We start from the raw sequence: 13,164 nt of genomic DNA, 5'->3' as shown, positions 1-13,164 counted from the left end.
GTCACCAGACTCACTTAAGAGTGGGTATCTTGAGACGCTTTTTAAAAAGTGACTTACTTCCTGCAAGCCGCTATGGGTTTGTGTGGGTGGGGACATCCTTCTTTCAAACAAACAAAAACAGAACACAGTCTATCAGAGGTTTTCAAAGTTTGACAGCAGTGCATCCTAGTACCCTCTATAATCTGCTGAAAACACTAGATAAAACAAACAACCGTAGGGCCCGCTCAGATGAAGGGTGGCAGGGCCTTTTGAGAATCTCCCTGCTTACCTGTTGTGGACCAGTTCAGCCATCAGCTTGAGCACAGGTGTAGTACAAGCTGGGTCATGGTACCACAGCTCAATGGCCCGCTGCAGGATGGGCATGTAGGAGGGGTAGCTGTAAATGAAAAGCTAAGGAAGAATTCTGAATCCAGAAAGGTACAGAATTTCTCAGCACTGGTCAGGCACAAACTGCCAAATTACAGTTCTCTGATCCCCTGTCTCCTGCTTGCTAATCTTAGCGTCTTTCTAAACAGAAGGTTCTAGAGCAACTGTGTGTCCTTTACCTTTTAACGGGCATCTAAAGACACACTTTACCTTACATAATGCCTTTCTTCTGAGAAGCACAATGCATTTCATCCTGTTATCTGTCCTCTTACCACTTCTGTGAGGTGACAGGGAAGCATAACTGTACATAACTGTTTGAGGAAACAGAGGCACTTAGATGTTAAGTGCTTTGTTACAGATTATGAAGTTAGTAAGGTTAGCCTTTCTAACTCCTAGTACAGCTGTCTTATTCATTAGTAGATTGAAAAGTCTCTTTTCTCAGTGTAGCAAAATTCACATGCAAGAATTCCAAAGGGATTTATAACTGGGACCCCAAATAGAAACTGAGGAGCCCCACCTCACTCACTCCTCAATCTCAATGACCAGGCAGCTTCACGTCATTGGATCACTGAGGAATTGAGAACTCGAAAGATACGGCTGCCTTCTGGGTAACACTCCACCTTCTCAGCCTCACAATTCATTCCTCCCACCTTCTCCAGTGACTCCGTCACCCATTTACCCTTCAGGTAAAGCTTGTGGAGATGCACGCCTAGCTTGAGTTAGGATACATCCATTCGAACAGCATCATGAAGCTGGTCTTGGCATTGAAGGCGAAAGCTATCCCTCTCAGGTCTCTTACGAGGCCAACCAGAGTTCGCTGTGGCAGAAGGCAAAAATATGTTAAGACGGAAGAAACACCAAACCTATCACCACTCAATGGGAATTTCATCTTCCTTCTCCCATCATTCAACAAGTATCCCTTCGCAAGTATTCTGACTCGATCTCTCCCATACTAGAGAGAGAAGTGCAATCTCTTCTGTTGAAAAACTAGTTTTGGATGCTTTTTATATCCAGAGAAAGGGATAGTTTCCTGGCCCATCATAGCAAAAACAGAGGATGATAAGATTTTAAGACATTAATGTGATAAATTGTTATGTAAAAAATGGAAAAGCAAAAAAGCTTATTCAAGAAAAGGTGGGGGAGAAAAAAGCACATACAAAAAGACGGAGAAGAGTCATATCCCTAAAGGTCTGGTACCACATCTAGTTACAAAGGCGTCAGTGCCACAGGAATGCAAATGCAGACCCCGCCAGGAGCAAGACAGAAGTCTGCAAGACTATTTGCCTTTTGGTTGGGCTATCTAGAAAGAATACTGATGGATCTTGGACCTATAAAGTACTAATACTGTGCCTTTACAGAATAAGAGCCTGTGACCCAATTACAGTCCTGCCGTAGGCAGCAAGAGGGCCAGGGTTAGGACACCAAGATTCCAAATCCAAAGCTCTCTTTCTGAACAAAATATTGACTAGTGGGCCCTGAAGAGCAATGAAACCACTTTCCAAAAGCTAACAGCCACGAGTAGGCACACTGGGTATACTGATTCGTTTGTAAAAAATGTCTGCATTTTTGCTAATGGTCTGCTTACAGCTCTATTCCTAAACTGATACCATAAGCTCAACTTTAAGTCTAAGACATGGGCTTGTTACATGAGACATGACAAAGACATAGTGATGGTTGTAGTTCATGGCCAAGGTGGTTCTTTCATTAATTTTACTTTTTTGTACAGAACTAATGTGACAGGGAAGGGGCTGCTATCCCTCAGTTATCCTTGATAGTAGTACCCATCTCAGATCCCAGTACACCAGAGTAAAGACGAGAGAGTCTGGTAACTGGCGTTGCTCTCTGACTTTCTTGTTAATTTGAAGAGAGAACACCAAGAGGCTTTCTAGAGATGAAAAAGGAGAATTTTATAATGTCAGGTAAAGTATGGCATTTTAGAGGGCAGTATCACTGGGCTATTTGGTGGCTCTAAAACTCAGTATTAGTGCCATGAACACTACAGAAAAGTCCTACAAATATTAATAGTCCATTGTTTCTGGTTTTGGTACAGAAATCTATAGGTAAAGAGAGCAGATGTGCAAGAAACAAGAGGAGGAGGAAAGCAAAAAAAAAAAAAAAGATGGCTATTCTGACAGCTAGAAATCAATAACTGAAGGTAACTTTAAAATTCCATTTATATGGACATTTACAAACCCTTCTAAATGACTCATGGGTCAAAGACGAAATCTTAAAGGAAATAAAATGCAAAAAGCTGAATGATAATGAAAGATGCTATGTATCACAGCTTGTGGATTCTGGAGACCCGTTTCAAAACAATGTGAAAACTTACTGCTACTAAACCACTTAAATATGGCTGAGATGGTAAGTTTTATATGTTTTTTTTTTTTTTACATTAATTAAAAAAACAAAACAAAACAACATTTATGAAATAATACACCTAGAGAGACATTTATAGTTTTAAATGACTGTATTAGGAAAGAAGAGCTTGAAAAGTGAAGTGGCAACCACAGAATAGATTCAAGTAAAAGGTACAAAGATAAAGATTAAGAGCAGAAATAAATGAAATAGAAAACACAGATAAAACAGAAATAAAACAAAGAAAATGAAAAAAGAATTCTTTTGTGTGCTGTGAGCAGACTAACAAATCTCTCACAAGACATCTAGAAAAATGAAAGAAAGCACTAATAAGCAGTATTAAAAATGAAAAGGAGACATGACCACATATACTTCAGAGATTAAAAAGGCAATGAGAAAACATATTAACATTATGCTAACACATGTGAAAACTTAAAGATAAAAAATCCTAAGAACTGTTTAAGAACATAAACACTTTTAACATAAAGAGTTTATAAACTTATGTTGGTTCTTCTATTTAAAAATCCCAGGAATCTAAGAGACTGATTAAAAAGCTGTATCAGTAGAAAATCTACAGATAAAACACCATTTTCTGCAGTGCTATCCAATCCAGTCTCTCTCAGGGACTAGCCCTCAACCAGAAGCTGATCAATCAGTGTGTGAAGGACTTACCTTTGCCTCCTGTTCGTTGAAACTGTTAGTGCTAAACATCTGGGCCACAGCCTCAAACGCCGCTGTGAGCGGCAGCATGAACTGCTCATACTGGTCTTCATCCTCTCCTGTAAGGAAAATAACCCGGGCTGTGACCCCAATACAAAACGTGCAAGGCTGTGGTATGTGTGAAAAGTAAGTTGCTATAATGAAGTACAGACCCAGGGATAATTCAGAGCAGTCTCTTGATTATCCCAGTAGGTACTAGTAGTAATTTCAGAATAAAATTATGTACAGAGGTAATTTTTTAAACTAGAAAAATCATCACAGCAGAAATCATCTAACTCAGGAATGCCCCAATGGGGTTCAATATCAAAGATTCTGATGAGAAATGACTGAGTCTGGTGTATGAGAACTAGATGAGACCTGAACCTGAATTAGGCACACGTGGAGTTTTTTTATTACCCCCCCCTTCCTTTTTAAGTAATCCTTCATAAACACAGAAGGTTTTACCTTGTAAGTCTAGTAGGAATAAACCTAAATAGCTAAAAATTGTGATACTATTAAGCTTCAGGTTGTAAGCTGAGCCCAAACTGCTAATATCACAACCAGAGCCAGAAAGATACATAAGCTCTCCTGGTTCGTCTGTGCCAGGGAAGCAGGTGCTGAGGAACACTGGCCGTCTCAGGTGGGCTGCACCCCAATGTGGCAGGAGGGATTATCTGGCCAATGAGATGCATTTAGGAATCTCAATTCTCAATTCCCTTATCTTATAGATGAGAATCATGAATAGAATTTTAAAACCTATCAGATGAAAACTTCAGACACATACTGTAATTCTCTTCCAGTTACAGGGATCATGATACCACAATCTGTTGTTGGTGAAATCAAACTCTAATTTCAGATATTTTTGAAACAACAGCAAAGACTTCTCCCAACATTTAGTTTTCTATCCTCGCGTAAAAATTGAGAACAATGCCAAATTACTTCACTAGCCACTAGGGTTTATTGCAGTACCTAAATCCACCATGAGGAGACGCCCAAGTGCTGTGTAGAAGGTAGTTCGACACCGCATGTCTGTCAGGTTGGACTGATTGTTAATACCCAAGAATGAAAAGTGCTCGCTCTATTGAAAAAAAGAAAACAAGTTACAAAAATAAAAACACAGGGTTAGAAGCAGAATGCAAGCCAGTAATTTTAGAATTACTGAGCCCTTTCACGCTAATGGCCGTATCATCATTCCTTAATGGTAAATGAGGAGTATTAAAAAAATTTTTTTTAAACTGTTATTGTTACCTACAACTAAGTTATTTTAGTAACAGTAATAGTTGGTGCTGCTGCTGCTAAGTCGCTTCAGTCGTGTCCGACTCTGTGCGACCCCAAAGACGGCAGCCCACCAGGCTCCCCCGTCTCTGGGATTCTCCAGGCAAGAACACTGGAGTGGGTTGCCATTTCCTTCTCCAATGCATGAAAGTGAAAAGTGAAAAGTGAAGTCACTCAGTCATGTCCGACTCTTAGCGACCCCATGGACTGTAGCCTACCAGGCTCCTCCGCTCATGGGATTTTCCAGGCAAGAGTACTGGAGTGGGTTACCATTGCCTTCTCCAATAGTCCGTGACTTCACCATAACTCAGATTATCTGGATCCCAAAGAGTAGCTCTGATGACAGTAAGCATCATCTGGCAGTATGAAGGCAGTATGAGGGACTGAGCACCAAGGAGCTCAATGTGAACATGTCCACTGCTGAGAGTATGTGGGAGGGGAGGTGGCTGGAGAGCAGGACCAGGAAAGGGGCTCAACCACTCACCGTATGATTGTTCAGCATGAACTGTACCGCACTCAGCTTCACTAGCTTCCTTACACTACTGTATGTAAGGAGGAAGAGGGTCAAGGAAAGTGTGATGCAAAGTAAGAATCTCTGCTGCAGAATGGGCACCTTCTAGGTGAGAGCAGTTTCTTCCTGTACTATGAATCCCATGCCTGGATAGCCTATTTGTCTTAACCATTTGAATATGATACTGCCAAATGGGGGAAAAAGGAATTCTCTTCTTAACAGCATTTTAACTGACAGATGAAAGAATACCCATCTCGAAGTCTATGTGTAAGAAAATAGCTAAAACCCAGCAGTTTCCCTCAAGAATCATGATATCCTAGAGTAGCTTTTCTCAACGGGGCTTCTGAAAGAGAATTAAGCGCTAAAGCCTGTGTACAGCACCCACTGCAGGTGTGAATAAACCTCTCTCCTATGCATTTAGAATGAGACTAGCTCTGTATGACAAAAGTCATCCAAATAATTTTTATAGGGTTTACTTCTCTTGTAGACCCCTGGTGTGATCAGCTGTTTTGGAGCAATTCAACCTTTACAGCAGACTGAATCCAAGTCAAGAGGGTGTGTAGCCACTACTTTTATTGCCAAGTTTATGATCAGGCTGCTTCTACCTATAAGCTGATAGAAAAATCCAGAAGGACTTTACTGCCACCTATGCTAAAACCTTGGCTTCAAAGAGTGTGTACCTATCAGAAAGACCTGTTGGGGATTTCTAGATCTCAGAGATAGCCAGGAATAAATCTTTGGGAGACTATTGCAGAGGAGCTTGGTGGGCTACAGTCCATGAGGTCACAAAAGACTATGACACAACTAAGTGACTTAACAACAACAGACGATTAGTTTGTCGGCTGGCTCACTTTTAAGGTCTGGAATTAGTCCTGGATTGTATGTGGGCATTGCCTTTGGTTCTGAGGAGAATGGAAAATACTTAAGTATGTGTGTGCGCTAAATTGCTTCAGTTACTCTTTGCAACCCTATGGACTGTAGTCTGCCAGGCTTCTCTGTTCATGGGATTCTCCAGGCAAGAATACTGGAGTGGGCTGCCATGTCCTCCTCCAGGGGATCTTCCCAACCCAGGGATCAAACCTGCATCTCCTCCATCAGTAGGTGGGTTCTTTACCACTAGTACCGCCTGGGAAGCCCATACTTAGGTATACATAAAGCTAAATTAAGGTAGAAAGGGAAGAGGCCCTGATTTCTCAGACTGTGTAACACCATGGTCCCTGTTTCACCCAGAAGCCAGCTTAGAAAAGGATATCCAATGGAGAGGTCATTGAGAAGCTGTAGTGTCTTGGAGGTGATTGGTTCACAACGGCCCCAGTACTTCAGGTTGGTGATGCTGGAGGACAAAAAGAAAAGAAAAAGCAGGAGACACTTTTGATATGCCTGGTGTTCTGGAGAGTTGGGAGAAGAAGAAAATCATCCATCACGAGTCACCACACACCTGCATCATCAATTCACAGACATCACAACCACAAAAAATGGGTATAAAATCTCTGTACTTACATTTGGTTGACTAGAAAAATTATCCTTCAGATAATCTTCACTACTTGGTTCCAAAGCTACACTGGCCCATACCCAGGCCCTTGGAATTCTGGGGCACTCCAGGGCTGATTTCTGCAGCAAGGGCAAGAGATTTCTGCGGCAGTGATAACATGCAGACGTATGCAATTCTGCAACTGCACCATCCACTGTCAGCTGCAGAATTCTAGTAGCCCTTGCTTCTGGATTCTTGGCTGGCAGAGTCCTTTAGACCCCCTTTGTTTTTTTCATCTTAAGTGATTAACCAGCTCACGGATATGAGTGTTTAGGTCCAGGATGGTTGGAAGGAGGCAAATGGTGCACTGCACACAGCCCTGGGTGATATATTTATTTGGCTACTACTGTGTGCGTTGATAAATTGAGCTCCTAAAAAAGGGCGAAATGTAAACAAAGTGGTATAACTTAAAAAAAGAAAAGAACCAAAAAGGGCCAATCAGGAGCTCCAACTTTGAAGATAATTCAAATAACAGCACTTGATTTTTGCGATTCAAGACTCTGAAAGGGTGTGACGGTTCCTGAGAGGAGTAAGCCCGTTTCAAGTAGAGTGGGGCTCCCCTCCTGGGGGCACACCTAGTAGCAATCAGATTCAGAAAACGAAAGCTGGATCGCGGCCTCTGGGCAGGAGGGTGACCTGGCGAGAGGCTGGGGAGGAAGGTCTATTTTGCTAATGTCACAACAGGTTCACCCCAACAGGTTCCCCGTGATTCCAGAGGCTGCCGATGAGATTCCATATGGACAAAATGAAATCCTTGCCTGTTCAAGCCTGGAATGCTCTGGGGCCGGGCCGTATCTCTAAGCACAGCTTGTCACACACTCAAATGCACAAGTTTCTGACGCAAACGATCAATGCTGGAAGGCACTGGCAGCACAATGCCAAGACCACATTTTACAGTTGCAACAGGACTGCAAGGGGCTCTTGCTGAGGGCGAGCCAGAACACTTACATTTTTCCTATGAAGACACTGAGGACCATGGTCTCGTCATTCAGGCCCAGAACCTCTGAGAGTCGGCGGTACAGCTGGTGGTGTGTTTGGGGAAGAGAAAGTAACCAGAAAATACAGATAAGAAAAACCATATCCCAATACTGTTTCTGTCCTCATGCAGGAGGTTAAAACCATATGAAGAATATGAACAACAATCCTGGGGAAGTCTTTACTGACGGAATGAGCTAGTTTCTGAGTACTACTAAATACTGGGTACATGTTATTTTCAATCCTAAAATGATAAAAAGACTCTCAAAACCTTCTGCTGTTTTGAATATCCAATTCATGTACATAGGGACTAAGAATGCCAATTTAGGGGAGACCAATGGATGTTGTGACTGGTCATTTATTAAGCACATGAAGACTGAATGTGAAGCAGAGAGGAGAATCTAGCTGACTTGTACTCTTTCAGGAGTCTTTCTGAAATTCTACAGACTAAGAGGAACTATTTGGATTATTCTGATAATGGAGACTATATCTAAACTGTTAACAGCCATTTCTTTTACTCAGAAACTCCACAAGCAGAAGTGAGCACTAAAGGGAGCCAACTCAGAGTCTGTTACCTTAGAGGATTTCTGCACCTGGTCCCCAATGTAGATTTTCCGAAATTGTTCAAAAAAGCTCAGCATGGCCAATTCTAGTTTCTCGTTACCCGCCTGAGCCAAGCGAGAGTCTGTTAGGTTCATCAGCTGGAGCACCCTGGAGGAGGAAAAGCAATGATTCTCTCAACAGCAGGATATCCTGGTCACCACAGAAAACCAACCTCTCTGAAACAGGCACACGCCCCCTCCCCTCACCCATCATCCTATTGGAAAGGCCTTCTCTGCAGGCTCTAAGCTCCACTAGGGAACAAAATTCTCCCCTTCTGCGCCTCAGGAACCACAGCCAAGGAATATGAATGACTAGATATTTAAAACTTCCAGTCCCCTGAGATTCTATAGATGGAAGCAGAACTCGTAACTGCTTAAAAACAGTGGGGAAAAATACTAGTACTAGGGTAATGGTCATCCCTGAAACTTTCGTGAGAACTCAAGTACAGCAATTTTATTTTCTTAGCCCCAGTTCCACAGCTATAAAATGAGGGTGACAGGACTAAGCCAATGGCTCTCAATCTTTTTCTCACGGAGCCATAAAAGGAAAGGAGACACATGAAGGACGATGCCCACAGGCAGGGAACACTTCCAGGGACTAAGAGCTGATATGCTACCTGTGACTTCATCCCTTTCACCTGTACCCATTCCCCCAAAAGCAAGCATATTGGAATGCAAGTGAGTGGATGCTGGATGAGTAAGAATGATGTTATTACAAGTGAGTCATCTGACATTTTGATAATGTGAAAATAGGTAACAAACTGTTGAACATTTTGTGACATCATGAGTGCACTGGACTCAGTCACTGTTCTGGAACACCCAAGTTGAGAACCAGTATACAAGAAATTGTCTAAACTCAATTTATATTATGACACACACACAGTATTACACAAGGCTACAGAATCAGAAGGGTATTGGATTTCATCCTTATTAATCTTTGTTCAATTAGGGCAGATGAGCATCTGATAAATAAGGTGGGGGTAGAAAGAGGCAAATGGGGATTTTCAGCATAAGAATAAAAATTATGGACTGAAATGTCTAGGGACCAATATATCTAAGGAGAGCATCTGAAACTTTAGAACCCTTCAGGGTAGCAGTTCCTTGTAAGGTCACAAACCACATTCATAAAAATTGTTGTTATTTAGTTGCTCAGTCGTGTCCGACTCTTTATCAACCCCATGGACTATAGCCCGCCAGGATCCCCTGTCCATGGGATTTCCCAAGCAAGAATACTGGAGTGGCTTGCCATTTCCTCCTCCAGGGGATCCTCTCCACCCAAGTCTCCTGCTTGGGAGGTGGATTCTCTACAGTCAGTCACCTGGAAAGCCCTTCATAAAAATACTAACACATTATTTGCCCTTTCACTTGCATTCTCACAGGAGGGTGCAGTGGGGTTTTTCCAGAGGCTATAAGCTGTGTGATATCACTACAGTCTGAATGCAGAAGAAGAGAGAAGAATCCAGCTGACTTTTACTGTGCCAGACATTAAAACAAAGCTACTCTTCTCATTCATTTCTTCTGAAAAATATAGTTAAATATTGATAGATATAGCTCACATGAACAAGTTCTTTGAGGACCTCTATACTTTTTAAGATGGTAAAGAGTCCTAAAGAAAAAGGTCTGAGAATCTCTGCTGCAGAGGTTTAAAAAGATTTTAAAAAATTCTGTCTTTTTATTTCAACGGTAAGTAGACTTTCAGAAATCACTAAATGCTCATTTACAGGTTTTTAGTAAGATGAGAATCACACAGACACAAAATAACTTGAAATCCTGTAGATGGAAAAGGGTATGTCAAGACATCTGAAAGGCTGTAGAAATTCTGTAATTCATCTTTAGGGATATTTGAAGACCCAAAGTTTCCTATTAGACTTCCTATTAGACTATTAGGCAAGGCAAAAGCAGTCCACATTTTCATTAACTCTGAGACAGTGCACTTAAACAGAACTAAAAGCTACTCTCCACTCTGTATCCTACTTATACTCTTAATTCTATATCCACAATTTATTTTCTAGCTGAATTACTGCAGACGGTTTTTTGGTAAAGATTGTAGGCATGGCTGTTGCTGTTTGTATAAAAACTTTGGAATCTGGACCTGTAACAGTTTTTCATTTTCACCGGCAATCAGCTTCATAAAATTATACTTTGTAAATGGGAAGAAAAGCACTAACAGAAGTATGTCAAATTCCCATGGTCTCAGGACCCAAAAGGGGGTGGGAGGGTGAGAGCAGTGAAACGGGATGCCTCCGTGCGAGCACTTACCGACAGACAAGCTCGCCGTCCATAGCATCCTGCTCATCAGTGCTGGCAAAAGAGACCCGGCCACCAATCACTGCACCAATGATGTAAACCAGCCACGTCAGCCTTCCTGCAACAGGAAGAAGGCCCATTAGTGTCACCTTCTGTCATCACTGCAAGAAGTAATTCCTCACTGTGAGGTTCATTTCTTACTCTGAACTCCCTTAATCTTAAGAAAGCGAAAAGGCCCTGAAGTCAGACTGTTCCTTCAGAGAACAGCTACTCCTCTGCTTTAGTAAGGGTGATACCAAGGGTGAAACTCATTATAACCAAGGCTCCCCTATCAGACAGGGTCATTAGTTTTAGAATGCAGTAGTTCCTTAAACACATCCACTACAGATATGACTTCAGTTGCTCTTCCCTAGTTCCCCATGGCATTTATTATCAAATATTCTTGTTTATATGAAGCTAACTGAGGATGGAAAGTTTTCTGAATCGGGGAGGTGAGAGGGAGGTGACAGTGAGTGAAAGGGTACGGACGGCAGTCGGGTGTCCACTTACCTTCCTGCACTGCGATGTCCATGGGGCTGGCGCTGGCACTCTGGAGCAGCTCCTGGTAGGACTGGGCAGACTGGTCAAACAACTGCACGAGCAGTGCACACGTCTTCTCGTATTCACAGCGCCCGATGGTAGACAGCTGGTCCAACTGCTGCTGGACCAGACCCGTATCCTCCAGGGGATCTTCTAGTCCATCTCTACTCCCAACAGAAGAAGGAAGGAGCCCTCTTAAAGGATGTTGCTGACTTCCCTGTCATAGCAGCTCTCCTCCTCCATTCTGCCACCACGTGCCGCCGTAGAGGCCCAATACAACTTTTTACCAAGGAAGGTAAGAACGGGCTGCAGGCAGGGGTCTCACCCAAGCATCAGTCTCCTGAAGTATCTTTCAATCCCTAGCCCCGTAACATTTGTCTGCAGTGATTTTCCCAGTCCTATGCTTCTCAACCCTGAAAGCTCCCAGCTCTCAGCCTCTCGTTTGGTCCTGACTATAGTAAACTCTAACTACAAGTGGCCTGTCCCTGCTGTGAGGCCACTTGTTCTGTGATCAGATGGGTTTTGGAATTCAGAAATCTTCAGATTTTAGGGAGGTACTGTATGCTTCTACATGTGACATGAACCCTCCATGGGCTGTGACATGTCATATACAATATTCCTGCATCAAAATATATAAATATTATGAATAGTCACACTAAATAAAATTTTTTAAAAACACTACTATGTGTGTGTGCTAAGTTGCTTCAATTGTGTCTGACTCTTGTGCAACCCCATGGACTGTAGGCTGCCAGGCTCCTCTGTCTATGGGATTTTTCCAGCAAGAATACTAGAGTGGGTTGCTATACTCTCTTCCAGGGAATCTTCCCGACCCAGGGATTGAACTGCAGATTCTTTACCACTGGCGCCACCTGAGATTAAGTGGTCTCATATCAGCACAGGTCAAGTTTTGCCATCAAATGAGTTTTGTGTCAAACTTATTATAAAATTAAACATTCACATCTTAAGTTTCAGAAATGCAGACAAGGCACTGTGGATCTATACCATGTCCTGTCGTATCCACTGGTTTCCTAGACTTAAAAATCTTATCATATCATAACCTGTCTACTGTTACGACAAGGTTATACGACAATCCCGCAGCATCACTGCCACTACAACGGGCAGCTCAGAGCTGTGTGTTAACCATGGTCCATACACTAGACCAGGACACAGTAATTTAATCCCTATTATAATGTGGCCCAAGAGCACACAGCTATTAGTTGAGTAACTGGGCCCAGAGCCCATACATGTCCCCACTCCCTAACATGGCCTGCCTGAAACCTGAGTCCTTAGGAATAAAAACTATGCCACTAACAGAACAATGCTTTCCAGCAGGCTTCACCAATACCCAGATTCTGAAATGATTCAAGTCATACACAACTGAGACTATAATTATTATGACAAATTTACTTGATTTGAGCAAATTATGCATGCAACTTAAAAATGAAAAAACAACCAGACCTTCAGAGTTCAGGTAAATTCTCCTGAGAAACAGCCAATGAAAAAATATATAAGAAAGGTCTCTACACCAAGAATAACTGTCTTTTATATAGGTCATTTCTGAAAGGGTCTGACATTTCTTTACTATAGAGTTCTGGTCCAGTTGGCAGTCAAGAAGACAGAACCCATGTGTCAGGTTAATGCAATCAGTGGCCAGCTGCCTGGGATTCTTGTATCTTCTAGTAAGCTCTGGATAGCATGCTTTATTTATCCACTTATTTCTTGAGAAGTTCACATTAAACACCTATATGTTACACGTTATAACTGTTGTCACCTACAGCTTAGAAATGCTTCTCTCATGTTTAATGAAAATCAGTGGATATGCTTCATATTCCAAGATGCTGCTATGGTGGGTGAAGAAGGGACATACGTGAACAGGATGTTAAAGAGAAAAAGACTCTTCTTTCAGACATTATGCTCTCATCAGCTGTTGTACTGACAGGAAAAAATACCCATTCTGGTGTTAGCTCCAGTAAGATTCATATCAAGGATGCGTCTACCAACTGGGTGTTGGGTCCCTCACAAGT

The 13,164-nt window shown here is 42.2% G+C and overlaps 1 protein-coding gene across 2 annotated transcripts in view; it reads right to left on the bottom strand.

The window, feature by feature from the left end:
• Nucleotides 1–13,164, bottom strand: part of XPO7 (exportin 7) — a 36,373-nt gene that overhangs the window by 9,195 nt on the left and 14,014 nt on the right. For both annotated transcript variants that reach the window (XM_025281820.3, XM_006047937.4), the window contains exons 12-21: nucleotides 11,111–11,304; nucleotides 10,574–10,679; nucleotides 8,288–8,423; nucleotides 7,686–7,759; nucleotides 6,459–6,539; nucleotides 5,180–5,243; nucleotides 4,390–4,498; nucleotides 3,394–3,500; nucleotides 1,095–1,183; nucleotides 269–376 (exon numbers count right to left, since the gene is read on the bottom strand). In XM_025281820.3, the coding sequence (XP_025137605.1) occupies nucleotides 269–376; nucleotides 1,095–1,183; nucleotides 3,394–3,500; nucleotides 4,390–4,498; nucleotides 5,180–5,243; nucleotides 6,459–6,539; nucleotides 7,686–7,759; nucleotides 8,288–8,423; nucleotides 10,574–10,679; nucleotides 11,111–11,304 (1,068 nt within the window). The remainder of the gene's footprint in view (nucleotides 1–268; nucleotides 377–1,094; nucleotides 1,184–3,393; nucleotides 3,501–4,389; nucleotides 4,499–5,179; nucleotides 5,244–6,458; nucleotides 6,540–7,685; nucleotides 7,760–8,287; nucleotides 8,424–10,573; nucleotides 10,680–11,110; nucleotides 11,305–13,164) is intronic.

This window comes from Bubalus bubalis, chromosome 3 (assembly GCF_019923935.1).
Source record: "Bubalus bubalis isolate 160015118507 breed Murrah chromosome 3, NDDB_SH_1, whole genome shotgun sequence".
NCBI lineage: Eukaryota > Metazoa > Chordata > Mammalia > Artiodactyla > Bovidae > Bubalus > Bubalus bubalis.
Note: the sequence above shows the minus strand (reverse complement) of the source record. Positions and strands in the feature narration are given on the sequence as shown.